General features: G+C 48.4%; 1 protein-coding gene across 1 annotated transcript; it reads left to right on the top strand.

Annotated features, from left to right (window-relative positions):
- Positions 1-31: 31 nt before the first annotated feature.
- On the top strand, positions 32-12979 carry ATOX1 (antioxidant 1 copper chaperone). The gene is made up of 4 exons (XM_060634772.2): positions 32-120; positions 6590-6665; positions 10321-10489; positions 12841-12979. The coding sequence occupies exons 1-3, from the start codon at positions 115-117 to the stop codon at positions 10443-10445; spliced, it is 207 nt and encodes a 68-aa protein (XP_060490755.1). The 5' UTR covers positions 32-114; the 3' UTR covers positions 10446-10489; positions 12841-12979.
- The last annotated feature ends 2909 nt before the right edge of the window (positions 12980-15888 follow it).

Below are 15888 nucleotides of genomic sequence, written 5' to 3'. Positions count from 1 at the left end.
GAAGGGGGCGGGGTTTCGCGTGAGGGGCGGCGCTTCTCGGCACCCAGCCCCGGAAGCACAGCGGCGCTAGAGCTCAGAGCCAGCCCAGGCGTCGCTATCACCACATCCACAGTCATGCCGGTAAGTTCCTGCTAGCTCCCGCCCCGCGCAGACCCGGGCCCCCGGCTTGCGCCTCCGCTGCACCGCCGATCGGCCACACGTCGCTCTTCAAGGGCTCAGGCCGCAGCCGGAGTTATTGTCTCTCTTCTCACTCTCTTCCCATCTACTCCCAGCTTCTGCGACCTTCCAGAAAATCCGATCCGAAAGGGGTTTTATGTAGGAGTCAGGCTTCAGGACATCGGAGCTGCAGGGCCTCCAGTGGTTACAAGCCCAGCCCTTCCTTGCATAGATGGGGAAACTGAGACCCAGGGAAGGGCACAGTCGCCGAGCGGGTGGCGAGCTGGAACTGGGACGTCTAGTCCCTGCGCCTTCGCCCTGCTTGTGCCGGTCCGCGGACCTGGCCTGAAAGGGGGAATGGGGGAGGGGGGAAGATGGTGGGGGGAGGGGGAGCGTGGCTGTGGCCTCCGGGACGCGGCAGGTTTTCAGAGGTCCGTGGTTTCCTTCCCTTCCCCTGCCCACTCTGGCCGATTTTCAGTTCAGCGCTGAATGGAGACCGTGCTTTTAACCTTTCCTACGGATCACTTTCTGAACCTGAACCCCTAAGCCCTAGAGAGGTTAAGGGACCTGCTCAAAGTTGCCAGTTGCTCAATGACCGAGTTTGGGGAGGAATGAGCCGGTCTTAGCCTTTGAAGTTCACTCAGTCTTAAAGCACTTACGTGGTTGCTCAAGGCCTCATTTTGTAGATAAGGAATTAAGGACTTTCACAGATAAAAAAAAAGAAAAAGCCCAGTGACTTACTGGAGGGAGGTCTCGCAGGCGTTGGGTGGAGCCAGGATTAAGCCCCTTATCTTTAGTCTCCCAGTCTCTCCTGGCCTGATCACTTGGGAAGTGCCAGACAAAAGTGGTCACACCGGCTTGGGAATAAACTGTGATGTCAGTTACATCCTGTAGATCCTGGTTGGGGTCATGTGGTGTTTACCAATTTCCTCCAGGGTGCCTAGTTAATGGCTCTGCTTCAAGCGTATACGCAGATGTGTCCCACAGATACCCTGTGTCTTAGCAGCCTAGCTTTGGGGAGCTGACAGGTAAGCAAGAAGTTCCCTGGGCCAAGCCACAAACATCTCAGGTGTCATTTCCCTAGGGTTTTGCCAAGTGCCTTGAGACAAATCCTCAGACAACACAAAGTATGGACAAAGAACCCGACAGAATCAGCCCTCCTACTTGAGCAGATCTGCCTTTAGCAATGTTAAGAGGACAGCATTAATCCCCCTGGGACTGGGATAGTGATGGTTTTTGTAGGGGGTGGCAGTGAAGGAAAGGCCAGCTTGAGAATCACTCTATTCTGGGTTCGCTTCTGGGGATTTTGACAAGCGAAAGACCCTCCAGAGCGGATGATCAGAATGAAGGCACCATATCACAAGATGAGCAGCTGAAGGAAGGCGGTATTAGTTCAGGGACCCGTGGTCAAAACTGAGAGGGGAAGAGCGTGTCACACGAGAGGATTCTCCAACAAAAACTTGGAATCTCAGAAGCCTCTGAAAAATCTGTGCCCTCGCCTGTCAACTGGGTGACCTCAGGCAAGTTGCTTTGCCTCTCTGTGCCTTGATTTCCTCATCTGTAAAATGGGAATAAAAACCGTGATCTCAGAGGACTATTGTTAGTATTACCTGGAAAAATGCCAGGTAAAATATAAAATATGTAGCATAGCCACTGACATAGCTAGTCCCCAAGAAATGGTAGCTCTTGTGTAGACATCGGACAAATAGGGTAGGACCTATAGGCGGGCAAGTGTTAACCCCACTTTAACAAGGACCACAGTGGCTGAGAGGTTAGGCTTGGAAGAGACAAGGCCTAGGCCCTGCTACTCACTAGCTGTGTCATCCTGAGTGAGTGACCTAACGTCTGAACTTAAGCTCCCTCTTCTGTCAAGAAGGGATAATGAGGCCATCTCCTGGGAACATTGTGGTGATTAAACACAGTAATGCACACAGAGGGTTTCGAGCAATGCCCGACATGTAGTTTGCACTCAAATATTAGCGTTAGTAAACTGCTTATCGACATTGTGCTCAAAGACTGAATAGCCTGGATTTTCGAGAAAGAATCTCTTCCCTGGGAAGGGGCTGGACAATGTGACCCCACTGCGTTCCTGCCCTTCCAGTTCTGATTTCAATTAAGGAGTCGTACAGTTTACTAGACTTTTTTTCATTGCTTTCAAGGACCCGTCTTAGAGGTGATGGGGGGAGGAGGCTCTGAGGGACTGAGGCAACAGGGGGCCGGCCGGCCTTGGGCTTCTCTGTAAAGAATAGATTATTCTGCCCATTAAGTAGATTTTTCTCCCACCCCCAAATCGACTTTTGCAACTCCAACTAGAGGAGAAGAGCACTAAATTGTAACATTTGCCACCCAGAAGCCGCCTTCTGGCTTCTGACCTCTGTACTGTGGAGGCTGAAAGGGGGCCTGCTCTCTGTAGTCAGCAGCAGAAAGCTGCCCGTGTTTGTTGCCTTTAGGTTCTTGGGCAGCATAAACTTGTGCTTTTTCGCAAGGTGTCCCACTCCCAGAGCTCCTGCTGAGAGTCACCGTCATGGAGTGGCAGCTGGCAGTGTGTTGGCTGCTCCACAGCTAAAATGGCCTTGGAGCCAGGAGAGCCTGGGTTCACATCCCACGCCTCAGCACAGACTTACCATGTGATCATGGGCAGCTCAGTGAACCCCTGGGAACTTCAGGAGAAAAACAGGGTGACTAGCTCCTTTTCCAAGCTGAGCGAGGACTAACTCAAGATACCGTACAAAGAGCATTTGGCACATACGGGCACTCAATAAATAGATTTAGGTATTATCTTGGTCTTGTGAACCCTTTAAAGCTTTGATTGGGTATTGATAAATACCCAATCGATAAATCGATTGTCTGATGGTTATTCTAGAGCAGGGGTCAGCGCACTTTTTCTTAAAGGGCCAGGTAAATACTTAAAAATGCTTTAGGCTTGGGGCACCTGGGTGGCTCAGTCGGTTGAGCGTCTGACTTCGGCTCAGGTCATGGTCTTGCAGTTCGTGAGTTTGGGCCCCGCGTCGGGCTCTGTGCTAACAGCTCAGAGCCTGGAGCTTCCTTCAGATTCTGTATCTCTCTCTCTCTTTCCCCCTCCCCTGCTCATGTTCTGCCTCTCTCTGTCTCTAAAAAATAAATAAATGTTAAAACAAATTTTTTTAAATAAAAAAAAAATGCCTTAGGCTTCATGAACCACGTGGTCCATTACAACTACTCAGCTCTGCCATTCCAATGTGAAAGTGCACCAACGAGCTTAGCTGTGTTTCAGTAAAACCTCATAAGACCAGGTCACAGGCAGGCTGTAGTTTGCCAATTCACCTTCTAGAACAGCATCTCAAACTGTAATGTGGGTAGAAATAAACTGGGTGTCTTTTTAATTTTTATTTATTTTTATTTTTAAAGTAAAACCCTACATGGGGCTCAAAACTCACCGCCCCGGGATCAAGAGTCGCATATTCCACCGACTGAGCCAGCCAGGTGCCCCCTGGATGTCTTGTTAAAATGAAGATTCTGATTCAGGAGGCCTGCGGTGGGACCTAAGATTTTGCGTTTTTGCAAGCTCCCAGGTCATGCTGATAGTGTCCTCCAACAAGCTGAAGGAATGAGTGGGGTTTAACTAGAAGAAAAGAAAAACTGACCATTTTCTTTAAGGCAGTCTTTGCAGATCTGGCCTCAATAAAATAGTTGAAAGCCAAACTCCTAACTCTTGGTCTTAGTTTCCCATGGACCCCATGATGATAAGCCAGACCCAAAGATGTTCTGAGACTTGGAAAGAGCTTGAGAAGCCATTAGTCCAATTTTTTTTTTTAATTTTTTTTTTAACGTTTATTGATTTTTGAGACAGAGAGAGACAGAGCATGAATGGGGGAGGGTCAGAGAGAGGGAGACACAGAATCTGAAACAGGCTCCGGGCTCTGAGCTATCAGCACAGGGCCCGACGCGGGGCTCGAACTCACGGACCGCGAGATCATGACCTGAGCCGATGTTGGACGCTTAACCAAGTGAGTCACCCAGGCGCCCCATCCAATTTTTTTAAATTTATTTATTTTTGATCGAGAGAAGGCACAAGCAGAGGAGGGGCAGAGAGAGACACACACAGAATCTGAAGCAGGCTCCAGGCTCTGAGCTGTCAGCGCAGAGCCCAATGCAGGGCTCAAACCCACAAACCATGACATCATGACCTGAACTGAAGTCAGAGACTCAACAGACTGAGCCATCTAGGCACCGCCATTAGTCTAATTTTTTGCAGGGGTATGGTCTTGCCTCCTGGTATCCCCCCAGTGAGTTAAAAATGGAGGGGCCCAGGGCCCACCCCAGAGCCTCAATGCTGATTGAGGCAGCCACCTGCAGAGTCCCATGTCCTCAAGCCCCCAGGTGATTCCTGTGTGCACGGAGGTTGAGAAAACTTGAGTTGGCTAATACCTTTTTGGTATGGATAAGGTATTATATACCCCTGACTGGGGCCAGTAAGGCACAGGGATTTTTGCCTGGGGTCTCCCAGCAAGAAACATTGCTATGTCCAGAATTCCAACTGAGATAACAAATTTGAAATATTTTGAAGTGCTGTATGAAAAATGTAGCCTTTTTTTTTTTGAAGTTAAAAAAAAAAGATTGGAACAAACTAAAAATAATAATCCAACAACTAATTTTTCACCCCGTGGAAACTACTGGTAGGCTCCAACCTCTTTACGTCACGTTTTAGTTATATGTTGCTCCTGAGTAATTATCTCAAACCTTGGTAGTTTAAAACAATAAACGTTCATTAATTCATAGTTTCTGAGAGTCAGGAATCTGGGAGCAGCTCAGTGGGGTGTTCCTGGCTCAGGATCTCTGGTGAAGCTGTAATGAAGATGTTGGCCCAGACTGTACTCATCTTAAGGAGCATCTGCTTCCACGATGGCTCCCTCACCTCGCTTTTGGCTGGAGACTTAGTTCCTCAACATGAGCACCTCTCTATAGGGTCACTTGAGGGTCTTTAAGATTTTGCAGCCAGAGGCACCTGGGTTAAGCATCCGACTCTTGATTTCGGCTCAGGTCATGGTCTCACCGTAGTGAGATCGAACCCCGTGTCGGGCTCCGCACTGTGTGTGTAGCCTGCTTAGGATTCTCTCCTACTTTCTGTCTCTCTTCCCCTCCCCACACCCAAAATTAAAAAAAAAAAAAAAAAAAAAGTCGCAGCCAGCTTCCTCCAGAGTGAATGATCCCAGAGAGAGAGCAAGGAAGTAGCCACAATGTCTTTTATGACCTAGTCTCAGAAGTCACATAACATCACTTCAACCCTATTCTACTGGACACCCAGCCCTGAGACATAGTGGAATGGGACTTCTCAAGGGCATAAATACTCAGGACTTGGAGATCACTGGAGCCATCTTGGATGCTGGCCAGCACACTTAAAATGTTTGTCCCATTCACTAACCTGGAGAGGGACTCTCATCCCCATTTTGCAGATGTAGAAACCAAGGCAAGAGGAGTTCAGTAACTTAATCATACAGCTTGTAAGTGCTAGACCTGGGAACTGAAGCTCATCTTATTTCCAGAGATTTTAAAATAAAGGATGTATTGGTATAAGTAATCCTTGTCTGAAAGCAAAGGAAGGACCCAGAGACCCTCAACCAGCCGTGTCAATCATCCATTCACCCAACTCAAGCACCTACTCTGTGCCAGGCACTCACTGTTCAAGTATTGGATTGCGGCAATGAACTGAACAAAGCTTGCCTTCATGCACTTGGTTTGTCAGATACCCTGGAGACTATAGGATGTTGAGCCTGTATGAAGAGTCCAGGAGTCTGAGTCCCCTTACTGGCCCGGCCTCCAACTCACTGGGAGCCCAGGCAAATTCCTTCCCTTCCCTTCCCTTCCCAGGACTCAGGGGCTGCCTCTGGCAGGCATGTGGATGACAACAGTGATCTCTGTGTATCCGAACACCAGTGAAGCTTATTAGCCCTAACAGACGCCCCAGCCCAGACTTGTTGATCAGAACTGGTGGTTTTTGGAAGTTCTCAAGGGATTCTAATGCAGAAGGTGATCTTCCGATGCGTAGATAAGACCACCAGATCAGCATTGCTCAGAGTGCGTGGGCCCACCCCATATCAGAGTTATCAATGTCTTGAGACAACCCCATAACTCAAGAATCAAGATTTTGAAGGTAAGACTAGAAACCAGCATTTGAAACTAGCTTCTCACGTGGTTCTACTCATTGTGTGCTAGACACTCCTAACGGATTTATATGGATTACCTCATTTAATACAACAACCTGTAAGATGGAGAAACCCTTCCTTCCTCCACTTTACAGTTTACTAGAAGGGCTCAGAATCAGGCCACTGGTGAGTCTGATGACAGATCTTGCCCTCTCTGCCCTTTGTCTTGGTCTCTGGGTGGACCTGCGCACTGCTGGGGTATCTGGGTCGCTCTGCACAACTTAGCTCATGGTCCCCTTTGTCTGTTTTAGAAACACGAGTTCTCTGTGGACATGACCTGTGAAGGCTGCTCCAATGCGGTCAGTCGGGTGCTCAACAAGCTGGGAGGTGAGTGAGCGGCCCAGGGTTAGGAGCGAGGTGGGGGAGACCGAGGCACTTCTGTCATGCTCAAGTGCATGCAGAGGTGGGGCAGAAGCTTGAGTTGAAGCTGATAGCAACAGTAAAACTACGATGTAGTGAGTACTTAGCATGTGTCAAATACTCTGCTTAGTGGCTTCTGAGGATCAAGTCATCTACCTGTCACCACAACCATTTCGGTAGCTTCTTGGACTATCTCCATTATAAGCAGGAGGAACTGAAGTTCAGAGAGGTTAATCAATGTGGCTGAGATCACACAGTAAGTGGCAGAGCTGGGATTCGGCCCCACAATCTACCTCAGAGTCCTGGCAGAACTAGTTAATATGTTGGTGATCTTCAGTGTGGTAACTTTTGATAAGGTACATTTGAGTGTCATTTTCTATTAACGTTTTTAAAATTGTAATATTAAAAAAAAATAAACTTTGGCTCAAGTCATGTGCAGAACTCCTAACACACCCCTTTTGGACATATTTAGAAAGTGATTACTCTCGCGGCGCCTGGGTGGCTCAGTCAGTCAAGCGTCCGACTTTGGCTCAGGCCATGATCTCGCAGTCCTTGAATTCGAGCCCCGTGTCGGGCTCAGCGCTGACAGCTCAGAGCCTGGGGCCTGCTTTGGATTCTGTGTCTGCCTCGCTCTCTGCCCCTCCCCCGCTCATGTTCTATCTCTGTCTCAAAATAAACAAACGTTAAAAAATAAATAAAAAAGAAAATGATTATTCTCATCCAGCCTCCTCAGTTCTCAGCTGGGGAAACTGAAGCCCAGAGAGGGCTGGGATCTGGCCCTGGGGCTCCATGAGGTAATTAGTTTTATTTTATTTCTTGATAAGATTTTCATTTTTATGACCCTAGATAATACCCGGTTTTCAGAGGGCTTCCACATGGATGTGCTCTCACTAGCACTTGGAACATTTCCTCTGAGCTGTCCTTTTCATCTGTGGAATGGGGATGTTGACACCAGTGCCCAAGAGGGGAAGTGACTTGCCCGAAGTGAGTCAATGGCTGGTTTTGAGTCCCCTAAACTGGAATCTTAGCTTGAAAGCATCTGAGGCAGTGGGGAAAACGTGACTGCTGACTTTTCTTGTGTGACTGTGGCCTCTTCTCCCGGGGGCCTGAGTTTCCCCAGCTGTGGTATGGGCCTGTCAGCCTGTGTCAGCTTTCACCGTGGATATTTTAAGAATGAAACTGCTCAGAAGCCCCTCGGATACCAAGAGGCACACTCCGGATGAAGGGAGGGTGCGTCTATGTCACTCTTGACACCCGACCTGGAATCTGGGCTGCAGGGAAAACAGTTTGAAACCCACTGGATTAGATGATCCCAGAGTTTCCTCCAGCTCTACGATGCCACCAAAATATTTATTCCAAAGAGGAGGGAGACACTTCTGAAATGAAAGACAAAAATCCAGCGTGTAGCTAGGACACACTGCATTTTTTTTTCCCTCCCTTGGTATCCATTAGGTACAAATTCAGACATTATGATAAAATCCTGTGCCTGGGTGGCTCAGTCGGTTAAGCGTCTGACTTCAGCTCGGGTCATGATCTCACGGTTTGTGAGTTCAAGCCCCGCGTTAGGCTCTGTGCTGACAGCTCAGAGCCTGGAGCCTGCTTCAGATTCTGTGTCTCCCTCCCTGCCTGCCCCTCCCCCATTCATGCTCTATCTCTCTTTCTCTCAAAAATAAATAAACATAAAAATAAAAAAATCCTGTGTCATGGGCTTTTTAAGGCTCTTCAAGCATTTGGGGATCTCCCTTTGAACTGGGACAGGTTTCTCCCTGTCTTTCACTACTGTCCCCTCCTGGGTGGCCTCTTGAGGTGAGGTAGAAGGGTTTTCTGAGTTGGGGTCTTAGATGAACAGTTCTGGGCCTGAGGATTCACAAACTAATGGCATATGTGAACCGGAGAGACCATAGTGGCTGGCCACCCCCAATTCCTTCATGTACAGATGGGGAGACTGAGGCCTCTAATGGGCAGGACCCGCCTGTGGCCATCCAACAAGTCAATAATGAAGCCAGGCCTAGAACCTATCAGGGGCTTTCTCTCTGCATTCTGTCTTCTCAACAAAACACATTATAGGTACTCCCATGTACTGCTCTGGGGGTGAGGTGGGTGGCTTGACATTGGCACCGTCCTTCTGAAGGGTGGTTTTACAATATCAACATTTAACACGTGCCAGTCTGTTGCCCCACAGTTTCCATCCTGTAAATTCATGGCATAGAAATAGTTGGACAAGTTTTATAAGCTATGCTCAAGTGTGCTTACTGCAGCCATTGTGTGATAATAGTGCAAAATTGGAGGCAGCAATGTCAGTGTCCCTCAGCAGGGGACCGAGTGGGTGTATGGTACATCCACACTAGGGAATGCAGTGTAGCTGCTAAAAAATTATGTAAGCCTGTGTATACTAAGATGGGCAAGGTATCCCAGACATCGGAAAGTGAAATATAGCAAGACCTGTGTATACAGTATGATGCCCTTTGGGGGAATTATTTTTCATTTGTCTGTCTGCAAAAAAGACTGGGTAGATGCCGTGCTGTTTGTAGTGACTTCTGGAGGTAGGAGATAGTAGGGAGCCTTAACGCTCTAGTTTTATTCAGACACGTTTGCCTTTTTTTAATGGCGTATCTGTATTATTATTATTTTTTTTAGTTTATTTATTTGAGAGGGTGAGGAGGGGCAGAGAGAGAGGGTGAGAGAAAATCCCAAGCAGGCTCCACCCTGCGAGTGCAGAGCCCAAAATGAGGCTTGATCTCACAAACTGTGAGATTATGACTTGAGCTGACATCAAGAGTTGGACACTTAGGGGCGCCTGGGTGGCTCAGTCGGTTGAGTGTCCGACTTTGGCTCAGGTCATGATCTCGCGTTTCGTGAGTTTCAGCCTTGCATCGGGCTCTGTGCTGACAGCATAGAGCCTGGAGCCGGCTTCGAATTCTGTGTTTCCCTCTCTCTCTGCTCCTCCCTCGCTCATGCTCTGTCTGTGTCTCTCTCTCTCTCTCCTTCAAAAATAAATTAAAAAAACATTAAAAAGAAAAAAAAACAAAAAAAGAAAAAAAAAGAGTTGGACACTTAACCGACTGAGCCACCCAGGCATACCTGTATTTTACTTTTGAAATTAAAAAGAAGAAAAAAAACTTGAAAGAAGCCCAATCTAGAGTAGGGATTGGCAAACTATAGCCCATGGGCCAAATCTGGCCAACAGTCTGTTTTTGTACAGCTGAATGGTTTTTGCATTTTTTTAAAGTTTATTTTTTTTTTCTGAGAGAGAGAATCCCAGGTAGGCTCTGTGCTGTCAGCGCAGAGCCTGACGCAGAGCTTGACCTCACGAACTGTGAGAACATGACCTGAGCTGAAACCTAGAGTTAGATGCTTAACCGACTGAGCCACCCTAGTGCCCTGGTTTTTACATTTTTAAAGGACTGTAAAAGCGATACACACAGAGAAGAATATGCAGCTGAGTCCATGTGGCCCAAAATGCGTAACACATGTCCTCTGGCCCTAAGATTTTGCTGGCACCTGGTGTGGAGGAAAGGGGAAGGCGGTTGTGAATAAGAATTTTGTAGCCTGGACTCTTTCTTGCTCTGACTGGGATGATCTCTGCTTCCTTCCCACACCCCCCGACTTCCTCTTCCTGCAGGAGTTGAGTTTGACATTGACCTACCCAACAAGAAGGTTTGCATCAACTCTGAGCACAGCGTGGACCTTCTGCTGGAGACGCTGGGAAAAACAGGAAAAGCTGTTTCCTACCTCGGCCCCAAGTAATGAGGGCCTGGACCCCTGGGCCCAAGATGGACCAACGGGGGCAGGTGGGTGAGGCCCCTTGTACAAAATATTTCATTATCTAATGCAAATCCTAAGTTCAGGAATCCTCACAGCCTTCCTAGAGCACACAGAGCACTGTGTTAGATGTCTCCCAGGGTCCCTTTTATGACTTGGGGAGTGCATCTCATGATCAGCGGGGTTTAAGTATAGAGTGTATGACTCTGAGCAATGGTTTGATAAACTGTCCCATCTGAGAGGACGCCTGTGCCCCGGGTCTCATGCTCCTGTGCACTGACCAGGTAAGTTAATTCAACTTGGTCTCTCTTCCCACTCGGAACGGCTGTCAGCTTCCTGACCGTGCCCTCTTCCCAGATGAGTACAAAAACAATCCTCGTGTCCAAGCTGGATGCCCCCTTTAATTTCACACAATGCAGAGAGGCACGTAACGTGCCCTGTGCCAGAACCGTTCACCGTGGAACCAGGATAGATGTGATTTATGGAGCCAACACTCCTTCCCTCTGTGCCCAGCCACAGCTTCAGAATCCTCCACAGCACAGCCCTCCCTAGCTGTCACTGCCCAGGTAGTGCCTTTGGTGTTTCAGTTCCAGTGATTGCCACGTCCCTGATGTGGATCAGTGCTCTCAGTGCCGTTGAGAAACACAAGGCTGGAGAGGGAAAGTGACGTGATCCCAGCCACGCACAGGCGAGCGGCAGAGGCAGGATGAAAGGCATCCCAAATCAGAAAAGAAGTTATTTTTTATTTGAGGGAGAGAGAGCACGTGTGCGCACACAGGGCTGGGGGCAGAGAGAGGTTGAGAATCTTAAGCAGGTTCCACCTTTCAGCACAGAGTCCAGTGATGCGGGGCTCGAATTCACGGACTGTGAGATCATGACCTGAGCTGAAACCAAGAGTCAGATGCTCAATGGGCCTGAGCCACCCGGGCACTGCTGAAGTGTACCACTTAGTGGCATCCACTGTGTTCAGGATGTTGTGCAACTCTCTGGTTTCAAAGCTTTATCACCCCAGGACAACGCCCCAAACCCATTAAGTAGTCACTCTACATGGCCCCCTCTCCCAGCCCGTGGGAACCACTAATCGGCCTTCTGCCTCTGTGAATTTGCCTATTCTGGATGTATCATTTAAGAGAAACCATACGAAGGGTGGTTTCTGGGTGGCTCAGTCAGTTGGGTGTTTGACTCTTGGTTTCGGCCCCAGGTCATGATCTCGCGGTTTGAGAGTTGGAGCCCAGCATCAGGCTCTGTGCTGACAGTGCAGAGCCTACTTGGGATTCTCTCTCTCTCCTTTCTCTGCCCCTCCTGTGTGTGCTCTCTCTCAAAATAAATAAATAAATAAATAAATAAATAAATAAAGGGGGGGGGAACCATACGATTTCCATTAGTGTAATATTTTCAGTATTCATCAGAGCCCTAGCATGTATCAGTACTTTATTCCTTTCTGTGGCTGAATAATTCTCATAGTTTTTAATTAACTTATTTATCTTTGCTTTTTTATTATGCAAATTTTAAATGTACGAGTAGGAAAATGAGTCCCTATCTACCCTCACCCAGATCCAATTATAAGTCCTTGCCATCGTTGTCTCAGCTATGCTCCACCAACTGTACCCACCCCTCCCCCCCCCCCCCCCCCCCCCGCCATTTTGAAGCAAATTCTGGATAGCAGCTAATTTTATCTGGGCGTGTGTGAGCAAACACGCGTAGTGTGGAAAGACTCAGATGCACAGATTCTCGGTGAGAATCACCTGTCAGGTGAACTTTACCCCACACATCCCTGCAGCATCTGCCTCAGTCTGTTTTAAGAGGTTCTCCAGTGATGGATTTGAAGCCAGGTTTGGGAATCAGGGAGAGCATTTCTTAAACAATTTTTTATGTTTATTTATTTTTGAGAAAGAGAGAGAGAGAGTGTGAGCCGGGTGGGGGCAGAGAGAGAGGGAGACACCGAATCCGAAGCAGGCTCCAGGCTCCGAGCTGTCAGCACAGAGCCCGACGTGGGGCTTGAACCCACAAACTGTGAGATCATGACCTGAGCTGAAGTTGGAGGCTCAACCAACTGAGCCACCCAGGCGCCCCAGCATTTCTTGGTTACGAAGTCACCTTGGCAGATTTGTTTGCTTGTGATTTTGTTCACTGCCTTCCCAACGTGAATTAAAACAGGACAGGGAGTTCCATCCCAGCAGCCCTGGAAGTTTCCCAGAAAGGCCTCGGTGGTGATTGGCTGAGCTAGATTAATGGGTTCCAGCCAACCCAGAATAACAGGCTTAGCTGGCGTGGTGTGCACCCCCACAGCTGCCTCTTAGTGAACCTCTACTGCTTTGCAATGCCTCCATGTGCACAGCAGATGGCACTCTTGCCCCACCTAATTTCTCCTCTCTTCCAGGTCGCTGATCCTCTCCTGCCTTCCAGACAGACCTGGGGCCTGGCAGTCCTACTCGGCAATGGGGGTTCCCACAGAGACCCTCACTTGCTCTGCTCCTCCCTACCTTCCCTGCAATAAAATCGAGCCACTTTGGTTGGAAGTGTTGTCTCTTGCAATGTCTGCATGTTACTCGTTCACATGCTGTGGAAAAGGTAATTACAATGCTTTCTTGGGTTGGAGTTCTAAGAGCTCCCAACCGGGAGCAAGAGGCCTGGCAGATTCTGATTCTTTGCTCTGTGACCTTTGGCAAGTCACTTCCCCTCTCCGGGCTTCACTTTTCCTCATCTGTAAGGTGAAGATGTTGGGCCAGATTGGCGATCCCCTTTGTTTTCAATATTTTGAAAGACTTCTGTCCATCCTTAAGTGCATTGCATTTCAAGGATGTTAAATCTTAAACAGTTAGAATAGTGGCTAGAGGCTTAAAGACAGACTGCCTGGGATAGAGTCCAAGCTCCGGTACCTCCCAGCTGGGCCATTATGTCAAAACAAAGGGAATGTTTTAGTGTGTGTAGCTTTATTTTATTAAAAGAAAAATACATTTCTGTACACGTCTCAGACTCTTAAAAATTATTGAGTTCCTCAGAGAGCTTTTGGCTCTATACGTTGTGCCATATTAGAAATGAAAACAAATTTGTGACATGCAAGAATACACAAGCACACCTCCCATTAATTAGCCTTCGGGACTAGATGAAGCCACTGTATGTCGTTCAGGTTCTGGAAAATTTCACCATATGATTGTAAGTGAAAGAGAAAAAGGCATCTCCTGGAAATAGTTTTTTCCGCCTTTGCCTTCGGAAAGGGTCTTGGGTAACACACGCTGAGAAAGGCTTTAACCACTTATGGGGCACGCATGGAGGAGACCCAGCTGTGACCTTAGATCTGTCACCTAATCTCAGAGGCAGCTTCCTCCTCTGCACACTCATAATGCCTTCAACTCAGGGAACTTGGTAGCCAGACTTATATAAGACTTTGTTTCAACTCTAGACTGTGTGAGAGCAAAATTTTGGTCCCATTATGCAGTTATTAAGTTTCCACCATTTGTGCCTTTGTGGCCCTCAGCCCAGGGCCTCTGCCAACCCTCATGGTATCTGGCTCTTTAGCCACCAGATGGCAGTGTCATTTGGGCTTGACCAGCAGGAGTTTAAGACCCATCCTGTGGGTTCTGGGGGGATGAACTTGAGGGTTTTTCCGTTTTCACGGTCTCCCAGGAGACCAGGTTCAGGCTGGCTGGCCCATTGGGAACACCCCAGGATTGAGGCGCCATGGCTGCCTAGGACGAGTGGCCCTTGGAGGAGTTCTCCCCCACCCAGTTTCCAGCTGAGGCCCTCAGGTTCGATCTCAGGCTCCAGAGGACCTGGGGAAGCTGCCACGCCTACCAGCAGCCCAGCTGGCCGTCCATGGAGCAAGTAAGATCACACAGCAGAGTGTGGGCCTCTGCAGGGGTGGGAGCGGGGAGCCGATGTGTCTGCATATTATTGGGGTGCTTCTTCCAGAGCCTGACCCTGCAGCCCTTGCTGCACCCGGGCCACTCCTGTGTCCCCTAGGTTTCCCCTAGGTGTCTCGCTTGCGTCTGTGCTGCCCCACCCTCCCCACCCCCATCCTGTCTCCATGTACAAATTCCTTTCCCTCCCTTACATACCACAGCCTCCACGAAACCTCTCCACAACTGGAAGTAATTTATTTCTTCTCTTGGCCCTCACAGCATTTATCCCACCAGCTTCAGTGTTTTGACAAAGCTTTTTGTCCACGTGTCTTTCCTGCCCTCAAGGATCAGGCCAAGCACAGAAAAGGCACTGGGGATATTTGATGGCTGTGTAATAGGTACCCTTGGGGGGGATGTTTACTGAGTGCCATGCCTTTACATTAATGTCACTCCATCCTCTGATCCACATGAGAAAGCAGACTGGGACACGGTAGGTGCACAGTTGACATTGAGTTCATCCTTCAGAGGAGAAGTTTTCCTAGTCTGGTCCTTTTCCGCAGGCTTGCATTTTTGTCAAGGTCCCAGGTTGTGAGTACAGCAGTCTAGAGTGACCCCTGGGGGTTCCCAGGAACTGTCATTGTCATGGTTTCTGGGACCAGTGGGGTAAAGCTCTCAGCCACTTTGCCTCCGTCAACCTGCCCATCCTGTGGCCAAAGCCTTGGTTTGTCCAGTGCAGACAGAGCCCACGGTTGCAGAGAAGTCGTTTGTGGCTGCGGTGCTGGAGGCAGAGCCTGGGGGCTGGACCCGAGTGAGGCCGTAACCCCCATGGTGGTGTGGGCCACAGAGGGAGCCCCTCCACATGCTGAGTGAGCTCAAGCAAGTCCCCTGTTTCTGCCTCCTGTTAAACACAAGATTTTTGCTTTCGAATGTGTTTTAAAAGAACAGCGTTGTCGAGGTATAATTCCACTCAATAAATTGCATACATTCTAAGTGTATGATTTTTTAAACTATTAATTAATTAATTAATTAATTAATTTATAGAGCTGGGGAGGGGCAGAGAGAGGGAGAGAGAATCCCCACGCAAGCTCCCTGCCATCAGGGCAGAGTCCAGTGCGGGGCTCAATCTCATGAACCGTGAGATCGTGACCTGGGTTAAAATCAAGATTTGGATGCTCTCTCTCTCTCTTTTTTTTTTTTTTTTTCATTTCGTTTCATTTCATTTCATCACGGAAAGTATACTCTTTAATCCCCATTCCCCTATTTCACCTCTTTTTTTTTTTTCTTTTCTTTTCTTCTTTTTAATTCTCAAGTTGGATGCTTACCTCACTGAGCCACCCAGGCGCCCCTTGCATGTCTGATTTTTTCACACACTCATGAAACCATCACCACAACCACGACAGTGACTATGTCACCTTAGAAAGTTTCCTCAGGTGCCTTGGCCATCCCCCCCACCCTTCTCTCCACCCCAAGCAACTACCATTCTGCTTTCTGTCACAATTACTGTAGTTTAAATGTTCTAGACTTTTATATAAATGCAATCATATAGTACATACTCATTTTTGTCTGGCTTCTTCCACTCCACATGA

The sequence above is a fragment of the Panthera onca genome, chromosome A1 (assembly GCF_046562875.1).
Source record: "Panthera onca isolate mPanOnc1 chromosome A1, mPanOnc1 haplotype 2, whole genome shotgun sequence".
Lineage (NCBI taxonomy): Eukaryota > Metazoa > Chordata > Mammalia > Carnivora > Felidae > Panthera > Panthera onca.
Note: the sequence above shows the minus strand (reverse complement) of the source record. Positions and strands in the feature narration are given on the sequence as shown.